Genomic DNA, 27,059 nt, shown 5'->3' on the forward strand with positions numbered 1-27,059 from the left:
CTTGTAATAAAATATGGTGAAGACTATGGAAATGTGGGCAACCCCCTGAAATAGTCTTTTCTTCAGAACACACTTATTAGTGATATGCTTTCTTTTGAGTTCCAACAGGAACCCATGTTGTGTTCTGTTCACATTTGTGAAAATTAATAATGTTACTGATAACTACATATTTTCTCTTCAGTTTTGAGAATTGACTGTAGGCTATCCTGTGGAATAGGATCCAAAATAAAAGATTATGAATAGAGAAAGAAAAGATGATGCTTCTGGCCCCCTCATTTCCTTCCAGAATGGAAACAGTGGTTGAAATTCACCGTCCCCAGTGAAGTCAAATATGAGTTTTACCATTGACTTCAGTGGGGCCAGGATTTCACCTTCTATTTCCTCTTGCTCATCCATCCAGTGTCTGTCTGGTCACTTGCAGTCCAGGAGAAAGTTTACAACATTTCCCATCAGCAACTGAGATAAACTTTTAGCAGGAGCAAGGTGTATAGTTACAAATTATTTTTAACAGTATTGGTCCATGTAAACTAAAATGAATGTGAACACACAGGCAGAGCCCTAATGTTTAACTGTGAAGACTACTGAGGAATTGTATAGGACCTCAAATGCAATCTACTGCTAGAGTTATGCTTTTCACAGTCTCATTAGGTAAAAATGAGCTCTTTGTTATACAGTAGCATACATGGATAACATATGAGAATTCTTTTTAAGAACTGTGGAATACAAATCTTATTCTAACATCTGGGAGAATTTGAATGTTACCCAGTTGTATGCAATATTTTTTTCCTGGTGCTCATTAACAGTTTTATGAAAACCAAAGCCATTTAAGGGGGATAATCAGGGCAGCTGATTTCCACAGGATAAAACCTCAGGGAACAGCATTTCCCCCAGTAAATTGAATACACATTTTTTGCCTTAACCAGACAATTGTATCTGCAGAAGCCAGGTTTTTTTCCCTCCTGGCCCTGCCAGTTACAACTGTGGGCATTAATATGTTTTTTAAACCTAATCGTTCACAGCCGTTGCTCTTGACTTGTCTCACACAATGGCAACTAGAAGTTACGCCTTTCTTGCTGATGAAGTGCGTGAGAGTCAAGACTCCTGCAGTTTCTGTACCATACATTAAATTGATCTTGAGATGCCACAAAATTAGTCAATTTTATCTAATGATTAAAGGCACTAAAAGTATGAAGAAACTATGTTCTAATAAAGCGTGGTGTTAATATCTGAATAAAATTTGCTTGGATCACTGGTCAGTCAGGATGAAAGTGAATTTATCCAACTGCCTTTCCTGTGCTCCAGAAGCTTTAGATACACTGATCTACGTCCAAAATTTCAGGATAACACCACCAAGATCTAAGGTATCAAGGCTGCAAATAAAATTGTTTAACTTATAAGAGAAAGAAAAGTTCTCTTATCTTCAAACAGTGTTTTACTTGATTAAAAAAACTCTAGTAACATAAACACAAAGCAAAATGGAAAAAAGATTGTGAACACATTACAGTTATTTCTCCTGACTCTGCTCAGTCATCAGGTGAGAAGTCTGGAGTTTGTACATGTACAGATGGAACACTCTTGAACACTAGACACACTTTTCTTGCATAAGCCATGGTTAGCTGTCAGTTTCTCCATGGACATTTTCCATGTGCACTTTGAGGTAGTCATTTCTTGTAAACTTCTTGTGGCAAAGCTGGCATTCAGCCATTGGACGATTGGGGTTGTGAGTCAGCTTGTGTCGGATCAACATTTTCTTCAGGCTGAAGGATAAATCACAAACCTAAAGTAGGGAAAACAAGACAAAAATCAATAAATTTTCAAAAAACCTGAAAGTTTTATTTTAAATCAATGCTAGGAACTCATGTATCATTGTATTATGTATTTGCAAAACCGAAAACATGAGCTAAGATTTTGAAAGATGAACTCCTAACTTCCTTTAAGTTATATTGCTCGGTTTCTTGTATCTTTGTTTTCTTAGGTTAACAGTTGGCAACATGGGCATTTAAAACAAAACAAAACACCACACTGCTGGAAGCACTGAGGAACTTGTTACTTTGTTCATATGCATAGTTGTATTGAAGTCAATGGCTTCCAAGTTCTTCAAAAGAATTGCACTGAAGCTGGCAGGACTGCTCATGTGGGTGAAGTACTCACATGTGCACATATTTGCAAAATTAGGCCTTAAATTTATGTCTTGCATATTGTGAATTCATAGACCAAGCCCTATCTAATAACTGAACAAAAAAGTTAGTTGACAAATTTAGCTTTTCTGCACATTGACTGTCAGACTGCAATTTCTTCCAAATTATTTATTTGCCTTCACTCAATGAATTTTAAACTCTTTGTATAGCTCGTGCAATGTATTCACTTGTCATTTGAAATAAGAACTGTTAGTCAGTCATGATTGGTCATATGAGTCACATGATACTATTTCCATTCCTTCCCCTCAACCCTGCACAGCTTCTACAGAGTGGCTCTGCACCCATTCCATAGTTTGGAAGAAGTGCAGAGGATTTCTCCTTCCTGCCTCCCTGTATATCTGCTAATCTTCCTTCCCCGATATTTGGCTTGGGCACTGGGAGCTGGATTTGAACCTAAAAATATACTAATAAGGAATAATCCACTAAGTAGCCTATTGCTCATTCAATGTTCCCTTAACTTAGGTTCTGATTCTGTAACCCTGTCTCATATTGAGCAGTAGTATACAAGTAAGTGCATTCATGTCTCTGCAACTAGTCAAGAAAAAATACTCCTAAATGTAAGTTCCAGGATCTTTCCCGTAGCCAGCAAACGAGAAAAACTCACTGTATGCCCTGACTGTGTTTGCTTGCCCAGAATTAAACTATAATGACTGATTAAATGCTTTTCATAGCACTTTGGAACCAAATTAGAATTACTGTAGGCATATCAAGAGGCAAGGTGGATGAAGAGCACTGAATTTTCAAATGTATGTACTTTAAAGAAGGACTTTCACTGTTGGGAAACCTGAAACAAAAGAACATTTGTACAGAAAGCACATTGTTTTGTCAGCAATTTCTGTATTCTTCGTGCTACTGCTGTGAATGTCTGTCAGAAGAAGATTGTTCTCCCTCATGAAATAACTTTGTGTGCATGAACGTGGAGTAGAATCACAATGCTGTACTTATATTAGTGAAGAGGAACAGTAACAGAACAAAATGCAGAACAAAATGAAGGTGGCCACAAACAGAAAGCGCCCCATAAATTTCTGTTAAAGGGACACTGTCAGTTTAAAACACACACACTGGGGGTCTGAACCTTACTGATGCATTTGGGCATGATTATCATAGAAATATTAAAAAAATTATAATAGGAATAATAAATTCTCTATTGTATATTTTTAAGAGTAATGTCTATAGAATCATATCTATACTTATTAAACTTCAGAGGACTGTTACATAAGGATGAAGTGAAAGGAGGAAAATAGAATTTAACAGGGGGAGTGAAAGAACAAAGGGAATGATGGTAGCTATTTAAAGAATGGGAATAGAGAAAAGGAAAGTTAACTGGCAATAAAATAGACAAAGACTGAGGAAATAGTGTCAGACAGAGGAGAAAAGGAATGAATTAATACAAAGCAGAGAAACAGAGACATGGTAAGTTTTTATTTTAATTTCATAGAAAGTTGTTGCAAAAACATTGTGCTAAAATACATACAGAGATAATCCAGGCCTTGATCTCAGAATAATGGTGGCCTAGAGTACACTTGCTATGCCATGGTACAAAAATGTCTTTCATAGACAAGGTCTTAAAGTAAGCTCCCAATATGATTATTTATATTGTAGTAGCAGGGGGTGTGGGGGGAAGAGGACATCAGGGCATCAGTCATTATGCACTCCAAGTAGATGTTGAACAGTGTGGGTGAAAGAAGGTGCAAAACCACTTTCCTATTATGCCATTGACGAGAACTGCACTGCTGGCCTTGGCATACAGTTGTTTAATGGTAAGAATAAGCTTACGACAAACACTGTACTACTTCACGGTTGCCCAGAGAGCTTCGTGCCATACTGTGTCAAATAACTTCTTGAAGGCAACAGAGATCTGGTAGATGTCCTGCTGGTGTTGTAGTACTTCTCACATAGAACACGAAGGTTGAAAATCTGTTCTGGGGTACTTCTTCCAGCATGAAAGCCAGCCTGTTCTTCAGCAATGATATTCTCCACTTGTGGCTTCAATCTGTTCAATATGACTTTCAACATCACTTTGCTGGGATGGCTAATTAAGCTTATGGTCTGGTAATTTTGACACAATTGCAGGTTGCCTTTCTTTGGCAGAGTGATGATTAGTGACTGTGTCCATGGGGATCTTGTTGCATATCTTGCTGAGTACATCTATTACTATTTCTCCTCCGAAATTCATCAGTTTGGCTGGGATGTTGTCAATACCTGTAGCCTTTCCGTTCTTGATTGATTTCACAGCTGTCTCCACTTCTTCACATAGTATTGGAAAGTCATCCTCCTCTGTTGAATCTGGACTGTCTAAGACACTAGTATCTCCATTTTTCTGGTGGCTGCATAATGACTGATGCCCTAAAAGATCACATATGCACAGTCAGCATTGGGGGGGGCGACCAATCTCAAATCTTCGGTTCGCTGATCACACTGATGGCCTGGCAGGCGGCAAAGATGACCTTGCAAACCTTGTGAAACAATTGGATGAAACCTCCTCAAAATTTGGCATGGAAATCAATGCAGAGAAAACCAAGCTGATGACAAACACACGTGATGGGATCAGCTCTTGTGTCAGTGGACAAGAGCTGGAGACAGTGAAACCACTCATGTATTTGCGGGCAATCATCACTGATGAAGAATCCAAGGCAGAAATTCGGGCAAGAACTGTGCAAACAGCAGCAACACTGGCAAAGCAAAAGCCAATTTGAAGGAATAAAAACATCTCCCTCGAATCCAAACTGAAACCGCTGCATGCATTGGTCATCTCCATTTTTCTGTATGCATGCAAGACATGGACCCTTACAGCAGAACTTGAATGGAAAATACAGGTAGTAGAGATGAGATGCTTCCATAAAATCCTGGGCATCTGCTACTTCAACCACGTCACTAATGAAGAGATCCGCAACATCACCCCACAATGTGCTGGGTCATACGAAGACCTCCTGACGACCCTGAAGAAGCGCAAGTTGAAGTGGTACAGCCGTGTAACAAGATCATCTGGCCTATCTAAGATCATCCTCCAAGGGACAGTACAGGGGAAGAGAAGAAGAAGAGATCGATTGCAAACATAAAAGAGTGGACAGGAATGGATTTCGTGGACACTCAAACACTGACACACAATTGTCAGGGGTGGAGACAATTGGTTTATTGCTCATCAGTGATGGTGCCCCAATGACCAACGCAGTTATGGGAGTGCTGATGATGAGCCGGGGGGTGGGGTGGGGTGTTTCACCATGCTAGGCTTTATGCCACCAGTTTGTATCTAAGCTGAATTGTTAAATTCTGTTGACACCATTTTAAGGGGTATCGATTTTGCATACCCATTTTCAGAAATTCTTCTTCTGTATGTAGGATAGCTGAATAGTTGTTTTGAAAGATTGCAGGTATTTTTTCACCTACTGACTTTCATCTTGGTACACTGGTATTTGTGTATGGATTTCTTAGGTGGTAACTTCTTCGTTTTAAGCAAGTATGTCCTTGTGATGATTGAAGAGTTAAACTTGGTGCACTCTTGTAACAACAGCTGCAGTCCAGGGATCACAGACATCCACCTTTGGAAAGGAGTGTCTTATAAGTATGGGACCTTGGTAGTAGCAGTGGAATTCACCAGCAAGAGAGGTGGAGTTTTAAAGCTGTAGTTGTGCTAACTAGGGCTGGTGCTGCATTTCAAATGGTGCGACTCCCTTTGAACTCAATAAAACTAAATCTGAGCAGTCCAGGACGTTTATCTACATAGGTTATTCTGACCTGGAATGTAATTGCTTTATGCCAATTACGGAAAAGTCACAGGACAGTCAGAGAAAAGGGCAATAGTCAAAGGCAATATTTTGTATCCAAAATAACTTCCTTTTTCCAAACAAACAGAACATATGCTGTTGCAATGGGGCAGCGTTAAACACATGAGATGACGTAACAGTGCTGACTTCTGAATAGCAAATGTGGTGATCAAGCAATTATCCTTTTACCCCAGGCAACAGGAGAACCTTATGACCTTCTGAATATAAAAGTTACTTATAGAGGCCATTGCTCTGGTCTTATGTTGGTGCAGTGGCTTTTGCTGATCTCTTGCTCTCTCCTACACTCCCATACAACCCAGGAAGTAATCTTGTAGCTCTTAAGGCTTGAATAAAGTTTGTCCAGCTGTGACCATCATGTTCTGCTGAAACGCATGCACATACACAAATCTAAAAATGTCAAATGTAATGGCTATTTTTGTAATAATCATGACAGCCATGAAACCCACATTGTATATGCCCACACAGGCATTACATACATACATATATTTGTATGCACACACAGCCTATATACTGTACAATAACCAATGTGAATACTTCCATGAATAGAATGCAGTATGTCAAGTTCACCTTTGAGTAAGTAATTTCTAATGAATCCCCATTATACAGTGATGACAGCTTAACAATGGCAGATTGTCTGCCATAAGAGAAGGATAAACTGCTTACAGACACAGGTTATCCAATGTTAATTCCTCCTGAAATTCAATAATGGCAACATCGCAAAATTCCATACAAAAATAAGAGTGCATTACCAAGATTAAACCTTAGAATGAGGCCACAAAATGTAGCAGTGTTAAGAACAAGATTAACCAGTCAGAAATATTGCTTGAAACTGCGAATGTAATTCACCCAAAATGAAATGCATCATTTCCTGATTATTACTATGTTTACAGATTGTAAAAATCACATTATGACAACAAAGCTTTCTGACTGGTTGAAAAGCAGTTCTGGAGTAGAAAAGCACCATGGAATGCTGAAGGAAAAGGTTTCTGAACTCGGCTGATAAAGCTGACAATTTAATTGCCTAATCCAGCAAAGCACACAAGCACATGCTTAAGTAATAACACCTAGCTCTTTTCATCAGTAGATCTCAAAGTGCTTTACAAAGGAAGCCATTTATATTACCACATATAGAGAAAGTGAGGCACAGAGGGGGCAAGATCATTCAGATGCTCAGTAGCAGAGCTAGGAATTGAATCCACGTCTCCTGAGTCCCAGACCACTGTTTATTCCACTAGGCAACACTACCTCCCATGTAATGCTGAATCAAGGCCTAGAACTCCAGAATAATTCCTCTATATTTTTACATTAAAAAGCTTATTATGGTTGTATTAAGGACACATTATTTCATTTTCAGTGGTCATACAATGACAGGATCTAGCATTACGTGTTCCAGGCTTTGCTTCAAGCCCTTAAACCGTTCTAATTACCACCTTTTTGGAAAGGAACAGAGACCAGACGTTATAACAATCATTACTTGAATACATGATCCTTCTTGTGATGCTTTCTGTGTAACTGTAAAATTGTTTTAAAGAGTTTGCTTTTTATCTCAATTTTGTAATTAACCTGTAACATTGTATTGATTTACAAAGTCCTACTATATGCTCACTTGAACCTTGAATCTCATTACAATGATCAATGTTTTTAGTGTGGAGGATGGTGACATCTGATCACAAAGGTATGTTTAGGGTCACCTGAAAGAAGAGTGTGAAGAGATTGTATCATACTGGAAATAAACCAGGATAGGCAATGCATGCCCTTCTTGCTCCTAGAGAAGCATCTGTTACCTATAAAAGCAACTACAGTTCATTTGTCTTTTTGATAAAACCATGCATATTTTCAGAGGACAGATATCATTTAAAACAATCTCAATTCCAGTTTAGTCCACTTTTTTAGTAGATGACATGCTAAGATTTTCACTGTAGTATGTGGGAAGCTGATTTCCATGAATATTAATGAGATCTGTGCAGGATTCAAGTTTGAACCGTTACCCTTATGAAGGTGAAGTCATTAAAACAAAAACTTTGACAATATTTTAGATTAAAGACTAAGCAGATTTCAAAATAAATGTAATACACTAATCAAAAGTAGTGCACGGATTACTTTGACTTACTAAAGCTCAATACCATAACATCCATCACATTTGCTCCTAGGGAAAAAAAAAGAAAGAAAGAGGGGAAGCTGCTGTTTTTATTTCTGGTTCCAGAAGGCAAAGAATATTTACACCCAAGGAGCATTTTCAAAGGTAAAGGTGCATCAATTATTTCTGTTAGGGACAAATGAAGCCTTTTCATGAGGCCAATAAAAATGCTTTACTTCAAGAGATGAAACCTGATCTTGTTTAACCCTTTGGCACTAGAGGCATTTCCTGGTGCTAAATGCTAAAGTCATTAGTATTAACAATGGCAAAGCTTGACACCTAGAATAAAGAGGTTTCAGAGTAGCAGCCATGTTAGTCTGTATCCGTAAAAAGAAAAGGAGGACGTGTGGCACCTTAGAGACGAACAAATTTATTTGAGCATAAGTTGCATTCCATGAAGTGAGCTGTAGCTCACAAAAGCTCATGCTCAAATAAATTGGTTAGTCTCTAAGGTGCCACAAGTCCTCCTTTTCTTTTTGTAGGATAAAGAGTTTATTTAAAAGGCACTGAATAGTCATTATGACTGCTCTTGATACCAGGTAAGAAAAATCAGTCATTCATTACAAGACTTTTTTTCTCTCAATATGATCACAGAACTGTCACTGAAAGAAACTAAATTTGTCGTACCTTAAAAGGATTTTTACTGGCCCAATCACTGCAACTATTGTAGCTCTATTGGACTAACCTCCTAAGTAAGGATTTGCCAGAACTGGCCCTATATAACATCTCAGTCTATCCCTGCATACACAAAATCACAGTATAAAAAGGACTTAATGAGCATGTTACTCTATCCCGGATGCTTTAATGCCTCTAAAACATACATCAAAAATAGGAGTCCAGAGACTAGCAAGAAGTATGATTAGTGACATGGAGAGTCTTCATGAGGACAGACTGGAAAAAAATAAAAGAGACCATTTAGCTCACAAATAAAGCGGAATAAGAGGGGACATAATAGATGTATACAAAATAATGAATGATGTAGAGTAAAATCATGCTCTCCTATTAACCCTTTCCTATAACAAAAGGACGACAAGGGGACATAATTAAAAGTGAATGGTAAGACATTTAAAACTGATCAAAGAATTTACAACAAAAAACAAAAAACCCACAATGCATAATTAACCTGTGGAACTCATTGACTCAAGATGTCTTTGAGGTCAAGAGCTTAATAGGATTTTTTTTTAAACCAGCTAATGAGAATATTTACTATTACCTTAGATAGGACTAAAAAAATCACAAATAATATAAATTTGCATGCTTCAGTGTATAAACCAACCCGTAACTGATGGGAGTCAGGAAGAAACTTCTGTGGGCAGATTATCCACTTTTGAGCTTTTTACGCCTTCCTTTAATGACTCTGGTACTAGACCGCGTGTGAGACAAAAAATTGGACTAGATTAACCAATGCTAGTGTTTGGTTTCTATGTTTGTAACATCTTCAGCTGGGACTCCAATTGGAAGGAAAACTCTCTATCCTCTCTAATTCAGCACGACAGAATTTTTCCATTTTGCTTCTATCACCACATAATACTCCAAAAAGGTTCCGCAAATAGATATTTTTAAAGGTGTGTGCAGGCCAAGTATATAATTACGGATGATGACATTAGCCTCAGCCATTATAGGAAAATTACAGACATTGCAAGTTGGCTGAAAAAATTGAGAGGAAGTAAAGCAATCTGAAAGCTGTAGAAAGCATCGACAGTGACTCTAAATTTAAGGAAGTCCTGTATAAACTGGAGTAGGATTGCTCAAACAGAATATTGTATGAGCCAGTAAGAGGGATTAAATATCTGTAGATGTGTGTACTACTTGAGATGTTGCTGTTAACGCAAATTGTGGTGGCCCAGAAAATATTTTTGTACTCAACATGGACTCACTTCTGTTTCTGTATATTTAATAAGATCATACTACGGTTTCAAAATTGGTTAGTGAACACCATGGCTCTTATAATTTTCCCCACAATTCTATAAGGATTTTGTCTTACAGAATAACAGTATCATCCAGACCAAAATACACAGTCTCTGAGCACACAAACCGCAGCAAGTCCCACATGCTGTCTCTGTGCTGGGCCAGTACATACAAGGGGCAAGACCTGACCAAATCAGGGCTAAAAATGGGGGGAATCACCACATCAGGGAGCTGAGGAGTGGCTATGGGTTAAAGCTCATGTAAATGAGCTCCTTATTTCCTGGGTACCACAAATTCTCTCTCCACATAGGGTCTGTACATCCCCATGGGAGTTATCCTCACTTTAACCCTGAAATAACCCCTATGCATTGCCCAGTCACGGAGTTTAGGGTGAGAAACTCCCAACACTCAAAGCACAACTTTTATTTAAAGCCCTGTGATCATTGGGGGGGTGCTCTCTTACCCTGACTACTACTGCAGAAGGGGACCAGGAGTTGGAAGTGCTCCTGTTCCTGACCGCTAGCCAGAGATGGTGAAGCCCTCAAACATTTATTACTACTGTTAGAGGGCTTCTTCCCTTTCTCCAACTCACTCACTGCTTGGGACATGAAGGAGATCTTCAGCTTGATGGGGCCTAACTCATCTATTTTGGAGTTGTCAACCAGAGCGTGAGGCTCTGTCCCAAGCACCCATCAGTGTCCAAGTTTATGGAGAGTTAATTTCAGGCATGGTGGTGGAAATCCTTTTAATCAAGAATCAAAGTGTATTTATTTACTGATGAAAGGAAATCAGAAGTACTTTGTAAAGGCCAGATCATTCTAATCAGCAAACAGAGCCTTGTGACTGAGGGCTTGTTGACACAATGCTTTAGTCCACTCCAGAAGGGTGTAAATTCTAGTCTGCACTAGCATGTCGCACACTAACTGGCCCATGTGGACCATGCTGGTGTGCACTCAAAGTTCCCTAGCGTGCATTACAGTAGTAGTGTTTGAAATGGGACTATGTTAACATGCGCTAGAGAACTTTGAGTGCACACTAGTAGGCTCCACACAGGCCAGTTAACACACAACACTCTAGTATTCACTGGAATTTACACTCCTCTGGCGTGGACTAACGCACCATGTAGGGAAGCTCTTTGGTGAGCTATCGCACAGCTCCCATATCTAGTTCTGAGTCATCTGAAACTTGCTCACAAACTATTTGTTGAGCACTTTAGAATAAGGAATACATTTATAAAAGTCATGATCTGTTTGTGAATTATTCACAAAAGGATAAAAACCACAGAATTAATGTTGCGTGCTTTTTTAAAACCACTGAGTAACGAACTTTATTAAATCCAGGCATTTAGTACTTCAGCATAAAACCCTTCCAAAGAATATTCCAACCATTTAGATGACTATCAATTTTCAAAAGTTGAGCAATACAGCACTCTCTCTGCAAACTCCACACACAGGGACTCTACACCATTTATAAGATGGGACGTTACAGATCGCAAAGAGCATGCTAGTGATATATGATAAAAATATATAACTGCACTCCAGCCATTACCGAAGATGCATAACTTTTAGAGATCATTTAACAAGGTGACCACACGCCAAAGTAAAATCAGTTTCAATTCAGATTTTGATCAGCAGAAACTGGAAATTCTGAATTTGCACTCCAGTTATTCAGCAACCATTATATGGAAAATATATATTATAGACATTCAGATTCCACTGTAATATAGTAAATGATATTCCCATCCAGGCTAATCTCCAGCTATTAACTTGTCAAGACCTTATAAATGAACAAAAGGTATGCCTCAAATGATAATGAATTTGCACTGCACAACATCCAAATTGCATTAAGAATGGTGCAAACAACTTTTTAGGGATAGAAGCCATAAAATAAGTGTGTGCAATGATGAACAAAGAGGCTACATAAAATTAATTCAGTGATATCTCATTAGTTAAGCAATCAAAGACCATAAAACAGCGTAAGTTTATGCTGTTACACATAACTGTAAAGTGAAAATACATATAGGCCAATACTCTCATGGAAGATAAAGTCTGACTCCTGGGTTGAATTCAAGAAGAAAAAGGGAAAGCTCAACTCACATCGCACTGGAACGGTTTCTCTCCAGTATGGGTCCTCATGTGCTCATCCAGGCCTCGCTTCTGACTGAAAGCCTTGTTGCACTCAGAGCACTGGTATGGCTTTTCCTGTAAGCAATGACAACAGTGAGTGAAAGTGAGTTAACACAGAGCGCAAGTCATTAAGTGAGTGGAATTCCATGCTGTATGGTGCAAGTTTTATATTCTCTCTAAGGGACTGCAGTCAGTGAAAACAACAGAAAATGAGTTTCAAATGATTGAGTGAAAGCTGGGAAAGCTGTGGCCTGACAGTTTCCACTTCAACACCCATTATGAATTAATTATCTGTTTCAGTCTTTCAAACACAGCAGTTTTGGGGGTCTGTTTTTCATAATGTGAAAGGTACAAAAACAAAATCCCAATGTCCTTTCCTTTCCCCTCTATGAAAGGCTAAAGCATAAAGATAAGTGAGTTATCTATTAGAATCTCAGGATTTCCATCCACATTTTTCTGGGGAGTAGGTAGTGGAAAAAAAAGCCTCTTAAAAAGTTGGTGACAGAAGGCTAATCACTTATTCATCACAAGCTCTCCCAAAAAAGTACAGAATCACCAAGTCATCTGTATTTTCACTGGAACTATTGGTTAGTGGCTACTGTAGCCCATGATTATTTGTAACGCTTGCAATAATCTAACTGGAATAAATCATTTAAAGGACATATATCAAGAACTGCTTATATAGTTATTTTCTTCTTCAAAGCCCTTTACAACCTTCCCAAACTTAACTTAATCGAAGGCCTTATATGGGAAGACATAAGTCCTTCATTTACAGTAGTCCAAAAGCATAACAGAAAAAACAAGTGAGTGAATGAATGAATAAAAATGGCATTGCATTTACAGTCAATGCTCATTTTTAATGCTTTAAATACACAAAGGGCCTTTCATAGTCATTCACTTTCATGCGAGGTTTCTGTTTGGCCCAAAATTTCATATTGTTTCAATTTCAAAATCTGTGGATTTGAGAAAACAAAACTATCAGATTTTGTGTTCTGAATTAAAACAATAAAGAAAGTAAATGATAAAATATCAGTAAGTAGGAAGTGAATACAAATTCTATGTAACCCAGTAATACGAAGTCATTGTTGTGACTTCATAGCTGAAGTTGTGCAATACACAAAGTGTCATTTAAGGAGTAGGAAAAGTCACTTAAACACTACTCAAGCGTTCAGTCTCTGACAAACTCAGAGTTCCTAGGCCTCATTCATCACGCTGTTACTGTAGTTGTACAGTTCCACAGAAATCAGTGGCAGAAAGCTATTGTAATGGAGTCGAGAATCAGGCCTTCTATATTAACAGATTTGGGGTGACATTTTGGTCCCATTGAAACCAATGGGAGTTTTGCTATTGAGTTCTATAGGAGTAGGATTTCACCCTATTTGGTTTAGTGAGTTATTTCTGGAAAGTTACCAAGGTATTTTATGAGACTTTTGGTTTATCTTTTGTTTGTACTTAAACAACTATGTTACGATGACGCATCTACACAACAACTGAGTCGGGATCTGATTTTGACACAAGCATCCAGGGTGACTGCTCTGCCTACAGTCCCTGTGTAGCTGCTGTTTAGGGTTAAAAGTGATATATTGTGCTGGCCCACAACATCAAGCATGGAATTTGTCCTTAAAGAGCATTGAAGAAACATGTTAAAGATCTGTCACTTTAAATGTTTAAATAGCCTAGTGAGAGAAGGTAGAGTCGTTCTGACATAAGCCTGTTCTGCAATGCTTTTTTTTTTTTTTTTTGTCCCGTGAGAATCATCCATGGTTAAAATGCATTGTGGTGGAAGAACAACAAGAATTTAGTTTCAATTTGAAAACTATGCAACAAATCTTTGCATCTTTTTAAAAACAACTCCAAAAAATCATAGTGTAGTATTGGTATTTAATGAAAAAATAGAGCTTATCGAAGTATATCCAAAGGATACACTTTTTTCCTGAAATAAAATGGCAAATTCCCCACATTTTTTCAATCCTTTATCATGCAGTTTTGCACTGTCTCTGGAGTTTACAGTCTTTGTGTACGCGGGTACAAACACACACATCTGTTCTCCCCTCCAAAAAAAACAATACCTAGACCTAAATAGACATCTTCCCTCACATAAGTACATAGAGATAAATGTATATTTATCTAGCACATGGCATTTATTTAGGAACTTACACTGAATTTTAAAACTAAGTACAACTATTTAAAAAATAAATGGAGTCCAGGAGAATAAATCAGCCTGCTTAGCAGTCTGTAGTGTGCCCAGAGGGAGTTTGAAACTACTAATGCTGTAAGTAACATAACTGCCTGTACAGTTCATAGAGATTTAGATAATGTTTCTGTCCAAATATTTTTCAGAGTGGAGAATGTAATTCCTGTTACTGGCAGCTAAGGAGAAGAAAGTGTTGCAGTTTGGTTTAACAAATCATACAGCATTAGTTCATTTTGGGAGATACACTCAGATCCAGGGAAGTAAGGAGAAGAATCAGTCCTCCAAACTTAGGTGATGGAGTCACAGAAGTACTGAAGCCCCTCCAACTGTTGAATCCCTACCTCTAGTATGCAGGGAATAGATGGCTTATTTGTATAGTGTATTCCCGTCAGGTGCTGTGCAGTCTGGCCCCAACCAGCAAAGCACCAGAGCACATGCTTAACTTCAAGCATGTAACAAGTTTTGCCCTTACTGAGAAATATTTCTCCAGGATTTTAATTTTCAGTGCACACAAACTGAGAGAGAAAACAAATCACAATGTGGTATACAGCACAAATCCTGCTAGTAGCTCAGTCTGTGCAACCAGTGACTAGATAAGTGCGCTGTGAAGGATAGTGCTTTCACACATAGTTTATATGCTTTGTGGCTTTTTTAAATCATTATCTTACTTTTGTGGCTTGCATGATTTTCAACATACAAGAAAACATACCCATTTCCTCACAAACAATGAACTTAAAAAAAAAAAAAAAAAAAAAAAAGCGTGTCCAGTTCTGAAGTTCTTACGTCAATGGGAATTTTGCCGGACTGAGTAGCGACTTCACAGACTAGGTCCTGTAATTTTCGGGGAAGCTTATGGATAAACCATATGAAAAGCAGGTTTCCATAACACGCCCTTAATTGGTTTTGTATTGTGGTTAATGGAAACCACATTTTCTGTAAACTCTCTGAAAATGAATTCTGTGCTCCATGTAGGTTATTCCACAGAAACTCAAAATAAAACACAGTAAACAGTCTATATATCTCTGTGGCCTACAAATACCCAATGGCAATCACTGATGTGCCAAAACATTCTTAAATTCTTAAATAGTGTAAATTCCTTAAATAGTGTAAATTCTACCTGCTTTACTTGTTGCCTCTCTATCAGGGCAGGGAACCTACCTAGTTCCCAGTCAGTGGAGTGTTGATGCTATCACAGCTTGTCCTGCCCATTTTACAGGTGCTCAAGGGCAATAGGAGTGGCTGGGCAGTTTGGGGGAGAAAAGGGCAAGAATTTCGCTGGAAGTTAGGACTCCACACACAGGGGACATAGCAATGGGCTGAACTCACAACCATAAGGAGCTTTCTGTTTACTCTTTTTATATTATATTAATTTACTTAGGCTCCTATTCATATTACCCCTTGAGAAGACCTGGCTGACTGCAGAGGGGCTACCTTGCACTCTTTTATACATATAAATTTCAATTCACATACGTAGTACAGGAAAGATACTAAAGATATCACAGTTCTAATCTTCTTTCTTAGATCAGTTTTAAATCAGTATAAATCCACTTCAGGAGACTTACTCCTGCTTTACACAAACCCCTGTACCTCTCTCTCTCTCCCCCCTCAGTTCCCTATCTTCCACACACACCCCTTTTATAGAGACATCAGTGGGGTTGCATGTGTAAATCAGAATAGAATTGTAGCCTTTAATTTCTCTGCAAAGGAGAAAACCATTTCGTAATTGTTGTTCTTCAAGATGGGTGCTCATGTCCATTCCATTCTAGGTTTGCACACGCCCACGTGCACAGTTGTTGGAGACTCTTGCCTTAGCAGTATCCGTAGGGTCAGCCGTGGTGCCCTCTTGATTGTATATCAGATGGTGCCGGCCATATGCCCTCTCAGGTGTTTCTTGCCAGCAACTCTGACAGAGGGGCAGGAAGGCAGGTAATGGGATGGAGACAAGCAACACATTTCAAAGAACAACAGTTATGAAAGGTAGGTAACCGGTTTTTTCTTTTTTGAGTGCTTGCTCATGTCAATTCCACTCTAGGTGACTCTCAAATATTATCCCTGGAAGTGGACTTGGAGTTCACAGATGTACAGCTTGTAATACTGCTCTACCGAAGCCAGCGTCGTCTCGGGCTTACTGGGTAAGCACATAGACAGATGTAAACATATGAATGGACGACTACGTGGTGGCCCTGCAGATATCCAGAACGAGCGCATGGGCCAGGACACCTGCCAATGAGCATGGCGTGACCATGCATGGCGAGACGAAAAGGCTCTGCTGAGGCAATCTGCCAATACGTTCCTGGTGCTGGGGAAGTGCGCTGCCACAACATGAATGGCATGCTGCACACAGAAGTCCCAGAGACAGAGGGCTTCCTGGCAGAGGGCTGATGACCTGGCACTGCCTTGCTTGTTGATATAAAACATTGTGGCGGTGTTGTCGGTCAGGATTTAAGCCACTTTGCCTTGTAAGTGGGACTGAAAAGCCTGACAGACCAGGTGAGCCTCCCTGAGCTTCCTGACATTTATGTGGAGGGAGCGGTCAACCCCTGACCAGCAGCCTTGTGTACTGAGCTCGCTCAGGGAGGCTCCCCAGCCCAGGTCCAAGGTGTCGGAAACCAGAGGTTAGCGACGAGGACGCAAAGGGAACTCCCTGCAACACTGATACGGGGTCCAACCACCACGTCAGTGATGATGGGGTATAGTCCAGCAACTTCACTACCAGGTCGTGCCTTTTGGGGATGTAGACAGATGCCAACCATGTCTGCAGTGGTTGGAAGTGGAGCTGGGCATGACGGATCACGTAAGTACAGGCAGCCATGTGTCCTAGAAACCTTAGGCTAGTGCGGGTGGTGGTGAGTGGATGACCACTTACACAGGAGATTACATCTAACATGGCTCGGAAACGGGCCTCCAGAAGGAAGGCCCTAGCCTGTGTGGAGTTCAGGACCGCCATGATAAATTCTATTTGTTGCACTGGTGTGAGGGTGATTTGTTTTCGTTCAGTAACAGGCCTAGGTCCTGGCAGGTAGATCAAGACTGCTCTGCACTCGATTCCACGATCTGCAGTTGATGAGCCAATCATCGAGATAAGGATAGACCTGGACCCCTGACGCCTCAGGTAAGCAGCTATTTTGTAAATACCTGCAGGGCTGAGGGGAGGCCAAAGGGAAGTGCCATGAACTGGAAATGGCGCTGGCTCACCATAAAACCGAGTAATCGTCTGTGTCACTGGATGATAGAGATATGGAAATAAGTGTCTTTCAAGTCGACAGCGGTGTACCAGTATCTGGATCCAGGGAGGGGATGATGGAGGCCAGTGAAACCATGCAAAACTCCAATTTCTTGAGGTACCTGTTGAGTCCTTGCAGGTCCAGAATGGATCTCGGGTCCCATTTTGCTTTTGGAATCAGGAAATAGTGGGAGTAGAAACCTTTCCCACTCATTTCCTGAGGGACCTCCTCCACCACCCTCAGCTGCAGGAGGTTGTCTACCTCCTGAATGAAGAGTTGCTCATGAGAAGGGTCCCTGAAGAGGGATGGGGAAGAGGAGGGATAGGAGGGGGTGTGGCCCAGCGACAGTCTCTAGCTCCCAGCAGTCCGAGGTAACTCACAACCAGGCTGAATGGTAGGGATAGAGACAGCTGAGGAAAATATGGGGCAGATTCAGGCAGTTGACTGGGGCAATCACTCTCAAGTGCACCTTCAAAACGCCCGCTTCTGGCCCCCGTGGTGTTTCACTGGAACAGGCTGCAAAGGTGAATGGGAGGAGGATGGGCAGCGGTGACTAAAACTAGTGTCCCTTCTCCTTGTAGATCCCTGCCAAAGCCTTGGCGGCAGGGGCAGCTGGAATTGTTTCCTTGCTGACTGAGGCGTATTTAACCCCAGGGAACGGAGGGTGGCCCGAGTGTCCTTCAGACTGTACAGACTTGCGTCCGTTTGTTCTGCAAAGGGCTCAGCTCCATCAAACAGGAGATCTTGTATTGAGGACTGCATCTCCTGGGATAGGCCTGAGGTCTGAAGCCAGGAACTGCACCTCATGACCACTGCTGAGGCAACCACACTGGCCGTTGAATTGGCTGCACCCCAGGCCATCTGGAGAGAGTATTGAGCCGCTGCAGTACACTCCTCAACAAGGGCTCCAAACTCTTGGGCCACCTCCTGTGTCATGGAGGGAGTCCTTAAACTTATGGAGGGAGTCCCAAAGGTTAAAATTATATCGCCCCAAAAGAGTCTGGTGGTTTGCAACTCAGAACTGGAGACTGGCCATGGAATAAATTCTCCTCCTGAAAAGGTACAGTCTCTTGGCCTCCTTATTTTTGGGATGGAACTAGAATGCCATTGGCTTGTTCTTCTCATTGGCTACCAACAACCAATGACCCTGGGGGCGGGGCGGTGTATAAAATATTCAAACCCCTTGGCGGGGATGAAATACTTTTTAATCAGCCTTCTTGGAAGTGGGGGGAATTGAGGATGGGGTTTGCCAGAGGCAATCTTTAGGCAATCTTTTGGCAATCTTTAGGACCCCCTCATGCACCAGAAACACGACCTTTGTGTGGGTAGATGTGGAGAGCACATTGACCGAAGTGTCTGAATGCTCCGCCATCTCTTCTGCTTCTAGGCCGAAGTTAGTGGCCACCCTTTGAAGCAGGGCTTGGTGCTCCTTAAAGTCATCTGTTGGGCTAGAACAGGAGGGCCCTGCCACAGCCTCATCTGGAGACAAGGACAACAACTGAACCATCGGGGGAGGGCCGGAGCATCATCTCTCCCAGGGGAAGGGGGTCTTGGAGTGGGCACCTGTCCCTCCACCTCAGCGTTGGCTAGCACTTCGCGCACCAAGTCCGACATATCCAGCACCACTGAGGTGGATGCAACCTCAGGAGCCCAGTCTGACCAGGGTGGGGCCGTCGATGCCTGAGTTTGGCGGCTAACTGTCGCCATAGGTGACCTGTGCCTCAAATAGTCAGACCAATGCCGGGAGTAGGGGGAGCTGCACTGTGTTGGGGAGCGTCCCCATGGTCTAGGTGATGGTGATTGTTGGCGCGGACAGGGTCAGCACGAAGATGACCGGTACCAACTATACAGTGACCAACGGTTCCCTCTGGGTGAGGCCCAGCTTGAGGGTAGAGACCGGGAGCACGGTGCTGGTGATCTGTGGTGGTGAACTGGTGACCTGGGCTGATGCGGAGACCAGGGGCACAACGATAAAGGGCTCTGCCTTGGCTCCGGAGACCAGCGGCATTCACTCGCCTTCTGGGAGGCTTTCATGGCTGGCTTGACCTTGTAGAGAGCCTTTGCTGGGTCCATCGCTGCATGCAGTGTCAGCTGCAGTGGGAGAGTCATTCGCTTTCTGGGAACTGGGAAGGCATTGACTCCACCATCGGTGGGTTCCCCTACTGCTCCCTGGCGTCGGTGGCAGATCCCTTAGGGGGGTTGGAGGTCCCCTTGGGGATGTGCCACCTTGCAGCGTCGGCGTTGATGGGTGTTCCGAACAGGGTCCTTTACCCAATGCCCCTTGGTCCTTCTTGCTTGGTGCCAGATCTCGCTTCTTTGGCTTCTTCTTGGGCACTGGTGAACGGGTCTGTGCTGGGCAAAGCCCAGTGCCAGGGGTGCACTACACACCGAGGCCAAAGTGCTGGGTGTTGCATCTTGCCAGGCCAGCTCTGAGGCGGGGTCAAAAGCGGCCTCCATGTGGAGGGCCCTCAAACAAACGTCGCATTCTTTCTGTGTCCTGGGATGAAAGTTCTTACAGATGCGCTACTTTTCTTTAATGTGGGATTCCCCTAGGCACTTCAGATAGTTGCCGTGCGGGTCATTAACAGGCATAGGCCTATTACAGTCAGAGCAGGGCTTAAAACCCTGTGCTTGGGGCATGCCCTAACTGACTAACTACAGTACTTCACAGCTACTTACTAACTAATCTACAATAAACAAAACTATTTACAGTTGGAACACGAAGTCGAAAAGGAAAGAACGGCTGACCTCTTGCATGGCAAAGGAGAGAGGTGCTCAGACCAACCACCACAGGCGGTCAGAAGGAACTGAGGGGGCATAGAACCGGTGGCACCTCATATACCGACCCATTAGTGCGGCACTCTAGGGGGTGCCACAGCCAACCCTACAGATACCACTAAGGCAAAAGTCTCCAACAACAGAGCATGTGGGCACGCGCACACCTAGAATGGAATCAACATGAGCAAGCAGTCAAAGAAAAGCTTTTGTCTTGGAGGAAGACCTCACAGTATAAAGAACTGCTTTTTCAAAACAAAACCAAATCACACTGTGGAAAAAAAAAAAACTAACCAAGTTTCTATTCCAAGAAACATATTTGGAGAAGAGAACATTTATAATGTGGAAAAAGAAGATGGCGCTTGATGCAACCTCCCCTCTAGAAAATCTGCAGGGAAAAAAAATATATTAAAAACTAGTAAAAAGTTGGAAAGAAAATAAGTGTCATTGGAAAGAACAATGGAGACACTGAAGAAATTAAAAGATGGAAAGATTTAGAACATAAAGCAAAGGAAAACATTGCTAACTATTAACAAAGAGAAGGTCGCTGGGAAGATGACAAATCTGACTTCACTTGAGTCTAGGACTGCTAGCGTTATAAACCCAGATTGTCTAAATGCAGCATGAGTCCAAGCTACAACAACCATGGCAGCAAAGTTATGTATTTTTTGTACTGATTAGATAAATTAGAGATGAGACAATCACAACGTAATTAACATCAAAGTGATTTAGTATTACATGTTTCAAGTATATTGGGCATAAATAGAAACATCTGTGCTAAAAGAAACAGGATTTAAAACTTTCCTCTTACAAAACATAAAGAGGCCAATGGGAGCCGAAGTGGGGGCTCAGCCTTGTTTGCAAAAATCAGGTCGATGTCTAGCTATGAGATTTAGCAGTCTAACTTTAGGCTCCTGTTTTTGAAAATCTTGGCCTTATCAAAGTAAACACTTAGAGACATTTAGTTTTTAAACTGATAGATTTGATAGACAGATGCCTCAAGATTACTGGTCTCAAAATTGCAAATCTTCTTTGTCTTTGAATTAAGGAATCATGGGTCATGACCCTGACTTCTAAGCAACTGCATTAATGTCTTTTATTAGATTACAGCTCAGAGCTGTGCACGAATACTTAAAACTACCTTCCTTATGTCATATTTATCAAATAGATGTATGTGTCCAGTCTCTTACAACCATGATGGATGAAAATACACAAAATTAGAAATACTTGCTTGTATGGGTGCTTATGTCTTTCTTACAGAAAATACATACCGTATACAAATTAACATATATGGTTGCTTGTTCTTCCATTTTGATGGTAAAACTACCAGGCTAATACCTATTGTGTTGTTTAGGTAAAGCTTGTGAACAAGAATCTCAAACCCCGGGCCACTGATAAACAAGTGTGGTTTATGGCTGTGGTTTTGTATGAAATGTCTCCAAATAATTTTCTAAATCCTCATAGGAACTGGGAATTGTTTAGCAAAACTGAACATGTAAAATACTAGCTCTTCAGTAAAGAAGCTCTTCTGATAGATCGATGTTTGTTTTTCCAGAAAGCCTCTTGAAATTCAAATACATTTCATATACAAGGTGGCAGTACAATTAACATATGCAGCATGTAAACCATACCAGAGAAATCTAGGACCTAGTCTTTCTAGTTACATTGATTTTATACCAGTGTATCTCCATTGACTTCAGCAGTTAATCCTGACATAGGCACCGACTTCCCCACTTTCTCCTGGGTGCTCAACTCTCCCTCTGCCCCTGGACCTGCCCCCACTCCACCCCTTCCATGTGGCCCTACCCCTGTCCCGCCTCTTCCCACCCCTGCCCTGCCTCCATTCCAACCCCTTCCCCAAAGTCCCCACCCTAACTCTGCCGCCTCCCTGCCCCTATTGTAACTTCTTCCTCAAATTTCAGCCCTGGCCCCGCCTCTTCCCCTGAGCACACCACATTCCCGCTCCTCCCCCTCCCTACTGGAGCCTGCTAACACCATCAAACAGCTGTCTGGCGGGGGCTGGCCAGGAAATGCTGGGAGGCAGGCAGAGGAACGGGGACGCAGTGCTCTCGGGGAGGGGAGAAGGAGGTGGGGCAGAGGTGAGGGGAGCTTGGCTGCCAGTGGGTGCAGAGCACTCACTAATTTTTCCCCAGGGGTGCTCCAGCCCCAGAGCACCCACAGAGTCAGTGCCTATGAATCCTGATCATCACCAGCTCCCAAACCTCTCTACACAGAGTTCCCCATCCATCACTTGCACCTCTTTCTTGTATAGGCCACACATGCCCAGGTTCACACATCTAAACATACCATCCACACATACATTAGAATTATAGTTTTAGGGTGGGATCTGCAGAAGTGCAATGTGAGAGCCTAACTGCTCCCATTGTAGTTAATAGCAATCCTTCCCTTGACTTCAGTGGGAGCTGAGTTAGACCAGCTGAGTGCTTTTGAAAACGCCGTTCCTTAAATTCCCTGCCCATGGAAGTGTAGAGGGAGGGGGAAGAGAACATTCTCCAATTAGTGCACACAAAGCCTGATTCTCTGTCACCTTTTTCCCCTGTGTAAACATTCACATCTATGCCAACTGAATGTAAAATGGCTGTAGAAAGGCACAAACCACAATTTAAGGCCAAATCTCCACTTTTCTAAACTTTGTGCAGTAAAATTGAACACACTAATGTAATTTAGACCAGCGTAAGGATATAAAGTGGTCAAGTCCAGGGGCAAAACAGTATGTGGTTAGGTAAAAGTTACAGTTTGATTCTTGGTTCCAATACGTCTGTGTAAGACTGTCAGATGTGGCTGATTAGAGAGACAAAGTTGGTGAGGTAATATCTTTTATTGGACCAACTTCTGTTGGAGAGAGAGAGAGCTTTCAAGATTACACAAAGTTCTTCTTCATGTCTGGGAAACTAACTCAAAGTGTCACTTGCTGAATACAGGATCTTAACAGAATGCTTAGCATAAGTAGTTAACACATATTTTAAGAGGCCAAGGTGAAGTGGCCCATTAATACCCCTCCAGTCATAGGGAGGCAAGGAAAGAGGATGGGGGACAGCAGCTGGAGGGTTGTTAGTGGATAACAGATCATTGTAATAAGCCACAAATCCATTCAGGCCATGTTTTTTAGTGTCTACCAGCGTTATGAATTTAAGCTCCTTCACTTCTCTTTTGAAAGTGTTGTTTCTTTGAGGATGAGGGCTGATAGGTCAGATGAGTGATTGCTTTATGAAAAGCGTTCACCCACATGTGATTTGGGGTTTTTAGCTTATCATTTCCTGTCTAAGTTCATTTCAGAGCATAGCGTTTGTCTGGTTTCACCCACCTAGTTGCTATTGGGCATTTAGTGCACCGGATGGAGGTACACCACATGTTGTAGGATCCATGGATCTTGAGAGGTGTTTTGTGGGGGATGTTTATTATGTAGCAGTGGAGATATGTCTGTAGGTTTTGCATCTGTTGTTCTGGCAGGGTCTGGTTCCACTTTGAGTTGGTGTGTCCTGGTCTGTGGAGAGCTTCCTTCTGATTATGAGCTTGGAGAGGCTGGGGGGTTGTTTGAAGGCCAGAAAAGGGGGTTCAGGGATGATTTCTTTTTTCCAGAGTGTGGTACCTATCGAGCATGGGTTGTAGTTGTTTGATGATATGTGGCTGGTGTAATCCTGATCATCTCTAAAGTTCTGTGCAAATGTGGTGTACAGTTATGCTTTTGCAAAAATGCATATTAACTCACAATGGAAGAAACACAGTTAGAGAAAAAACTATGAGCCTGGACTTTATGAAAGTGACTATATCTTTTTTTAAAAAAAATCAATTTTGTGATAGGGTAGTCTTTAAATAGTATGTTCTGATTTTTTTAAAAAATGCTTTATTATTAAACTAAGGTGTTATCTTTTCCCTTGTTGGTAAAACACCATGAGCTGTCTGCATGAGATACTATCTGCATTCAAAGATGTATTTAATAACGTGTAATCTATCATAACAGAACAACTATCATCAAACTACTTCACAGTTAAGCAGACCACCAATGAAAATCTTACAATCTACCTCTGCTTGATCTAGAAACCCCTTGTAGACATTACCAGATGATGCAGCGTGACATGGCTATCGGGTAGTTTTTTACAAGCAAACCTATTGGTTTAGCAGCTGTGGTAACAGACCTTTGAGCCTCTGTGGATTCCAGTGGCAGTGACAGGGTGTTTTTTGGTTTTGTTTTGTTTTTTAAACACATAAAAAGGAGCTAAGGATAATTTTACTACTAATCAGATGGTAACACAGAATGTATTTATCTATTTTTCTTAAAGGACCAACTCTCCTCTTGATGAAGGATTTGAGGGGGAGAGAGGGTAAAGGCAGAATCATGTCTGCTGCTTATCTAGCTGATTTTTATACAGTTACATTTCAGACTTACAGAAAGCATTCAATTGATTAATGTCTCAAAAACATTGGCAATATTTTGTTAGGTCCCCTCCACCAACGTAACAACCCCTGTTGAGAAGAGAGAATAAGTCACCTAGATCACAGATGGTATGAGTTAATGAGGTCAAGTTTTGTACTAACATGAAAAATCTGAAAGAGCTAATAAAATGTCTTTTCAACCATTGGAGATTGCTTAGAAATCAGAGCAAGTGTCTCCTTCACAGACAGAGGTCTATTTAAAGTGTCCAACACATATACAATTATCAGTGTAAAATTTATTCAGGAAATAGGCACTTAGATCAAACACTGATAGGAATTCCTAACGCTTGGAATGGCCAGACAGAAATATTAAGGGTTTGTGATTTAAGTTATTGTAAGATTCATAGACAAGAGAACATTACATTATGAATACCACGTTTTCTACTATTAAATTAATAATAGTATCTGCTGCTGTCAGAATTTAGAAGGAGAAATCGATCTTTCATTTTACTTGTACTGTATTGTGTATGTAATAGACCTGATTGAAAATTTTCCATTGAACAAGTATTTGATGGAATATGGCTTTTATAGCAAAACAGACATTTTCACAATACATGTCCGTTTTTATTCAAATTTTTTTTGGTCACAATTGCAAACCAAAAACATTTTTGGGTTTTCAGTAACTGAAATGTGAAAATTTTCAGTTTTCAACAAAAACCTGAACATTTTCAAAGAACATTTGATAAAAATGAAAAAAAAAAAATTCATGTTGAAATTTCCCACACATACACTCCCCACCCACTCACCCACCCCTGACCAGCTCTAGTATACACTGTAGCTTGGTTTTATTATCACATTCACTTCTTGTATTTCACAGTATTTCTGCCTGTTTATGGTAATCTACTGCAAAGAAGTTCTGTATAACCTGAAATAATTTCTGTCCTTGGGATTTAGTGAAAAGAGGCTTTACTTAACCAATCATGACCAAATGTGAACAGATATTGATCTATCCCTAAAAGAGGAGCAGCACCTACATCAAAATATATTTTCCCTCTACTTGGAAAAAAATCATCAGTCAACTCCAGAAACTAAAGGAAAATGTAGGCCCTGTGGGATTCATACCTTCTATCTCCTGTATGCAAACAAAGAGATTTCACATACAGCAACTACGGCACTTGCAAGAGCATCATCTTCAAGAGGACAGATGTTTGGGAACTCACTCATGTCTCACCAATGGGAAAATATAAACAGAAAAAATGGTTACCTGCCTTTCGTAACTGTTGTTCTTTTGGATGCGTTGCTTATGCCCATTCCAAGCTAGGTGTGCACGCGCCCATGCATACAGCTACTGGAAATTTTTCTCTTAGTAGTATCTGTAGGGCTAGTCCTAGCATCCCCTGAGCCCTGCGTTTATGCATGGGTATAAAGGGGCACTGACAGCCCCCCACACTCTCAGTTCCTTCTTGCTGGCAACTCTGACAGAGGGGTAGGAGTGCGGGGCATGAGCAACACATCTTGAAGAACAACAGTTACAAAAGGTAGGTAGCCATTTTTTCTTCGAGTGCTTGCTCATGTCCGCTCCATGCTAGGTAACTCCCAAACAGTATTCCGAAGATGGACTCAGAGTTCACAGACGTGCAGTCTGCAACACGAAGCTGGCATCGTCCCGAGCCTGCTGTGTAATGGGCGTAGTGGGAGGCGAAGGTGTGAATCGAAGACCAAGTAGCAGTTCTGCAAATGTCCTGGATCAGAACCTGCACAAGGAAGGCCACTGGTGAAGCCTACGACCTCGTGGTATGGGCCTTCACGATTGTCAGAGGTGGCACCTTTGCCTGCTCAGAGCAGAACCTGATGTATGCGGGTATCCAAGACAACGTTCTCTGGGACGAGACCGGCAGACCTTTCATTCTGTCTGCTACCGCTAAAAGGGCGGTGTCAACTTGTGAAAAGATTTAATTCTTTTGAAGTAGAAGGTGACGATCAGCCTAACGTCCAAGGTATGCAGCCAGTACTTGTTGGGTCTTATGAGGCTTTGGAAAGAAGACCGGTAGAAAGATGTTCTCCTTAGTGTGGAACTGTGACAGAACCTTTGGTAAGAAACCTGGAAGGGGCACAGCTGTATATTGTCCTTGTAGAACATTGTATAAGGGGATTCTGATGGCAATACCCTAATCTCAGAGACCCTTCTTATCAAAGTGATCACCACCAGAAAGGAACCTTTCCACAAGAGAAGCAGCAGAGAACAGGAAGCCAGCACCTCGAAGAGCAGACCAGTGACTCTCATCACCACCAGGTTCATGTCCCAGAGGGGGACCCT

At 41.5% G+C, this 27,059-nt stretch overlaps 1 protein-coding gene across 4 annotated transcripts in view; it reads right to left on the reverse strand.

Moving 5' to 3' along the window:
* Nucleotides 1–1,612: 1,612 nt before the first annotated feature.
* Nucleotides 1,613–27,059, reverse strand: part of PRDM5 (PR/SET domain 5) — a 132,613-nt gene continuing 107,166 nt past the window's right edge. For 3 of the 4 annotated variants that reach the window (XM_077814423.1, XM_077814421.1, XM_077814422.1), the window contains 2 exons: nucleotides 12,125–12,229; nucleotides 1,613–1,777 (listed from right to left, as the gene is read on the reverse strand). In XM_077814423.1, the coding sequence (XP_077670549.1) occupies nucleotides 1,613–1,777; nucleotides 12,125–12,229 (270 nt within the window). The remainder of the gene's footprint in view (nucleotides 1,778–12,124; nucleotides 12,230–27,059) is intronic. The other variant, XM_077814424.1, reaches the window with a different exon arrangement.

This window comes from Eretmochelys imbricata, chromosome 4 (assembly GCF_965152235.1).
Source record: "Eretmochelys imbricata isolate rEreImb1 chromosome 4, rEreImb1.hap1, whole genome shotgun sequence".
NCBI lineage: Eukaryota > Metazoa > Chordata > Testudines > Cheloniidae > Eretmochelys > Eretmochelys imbricata.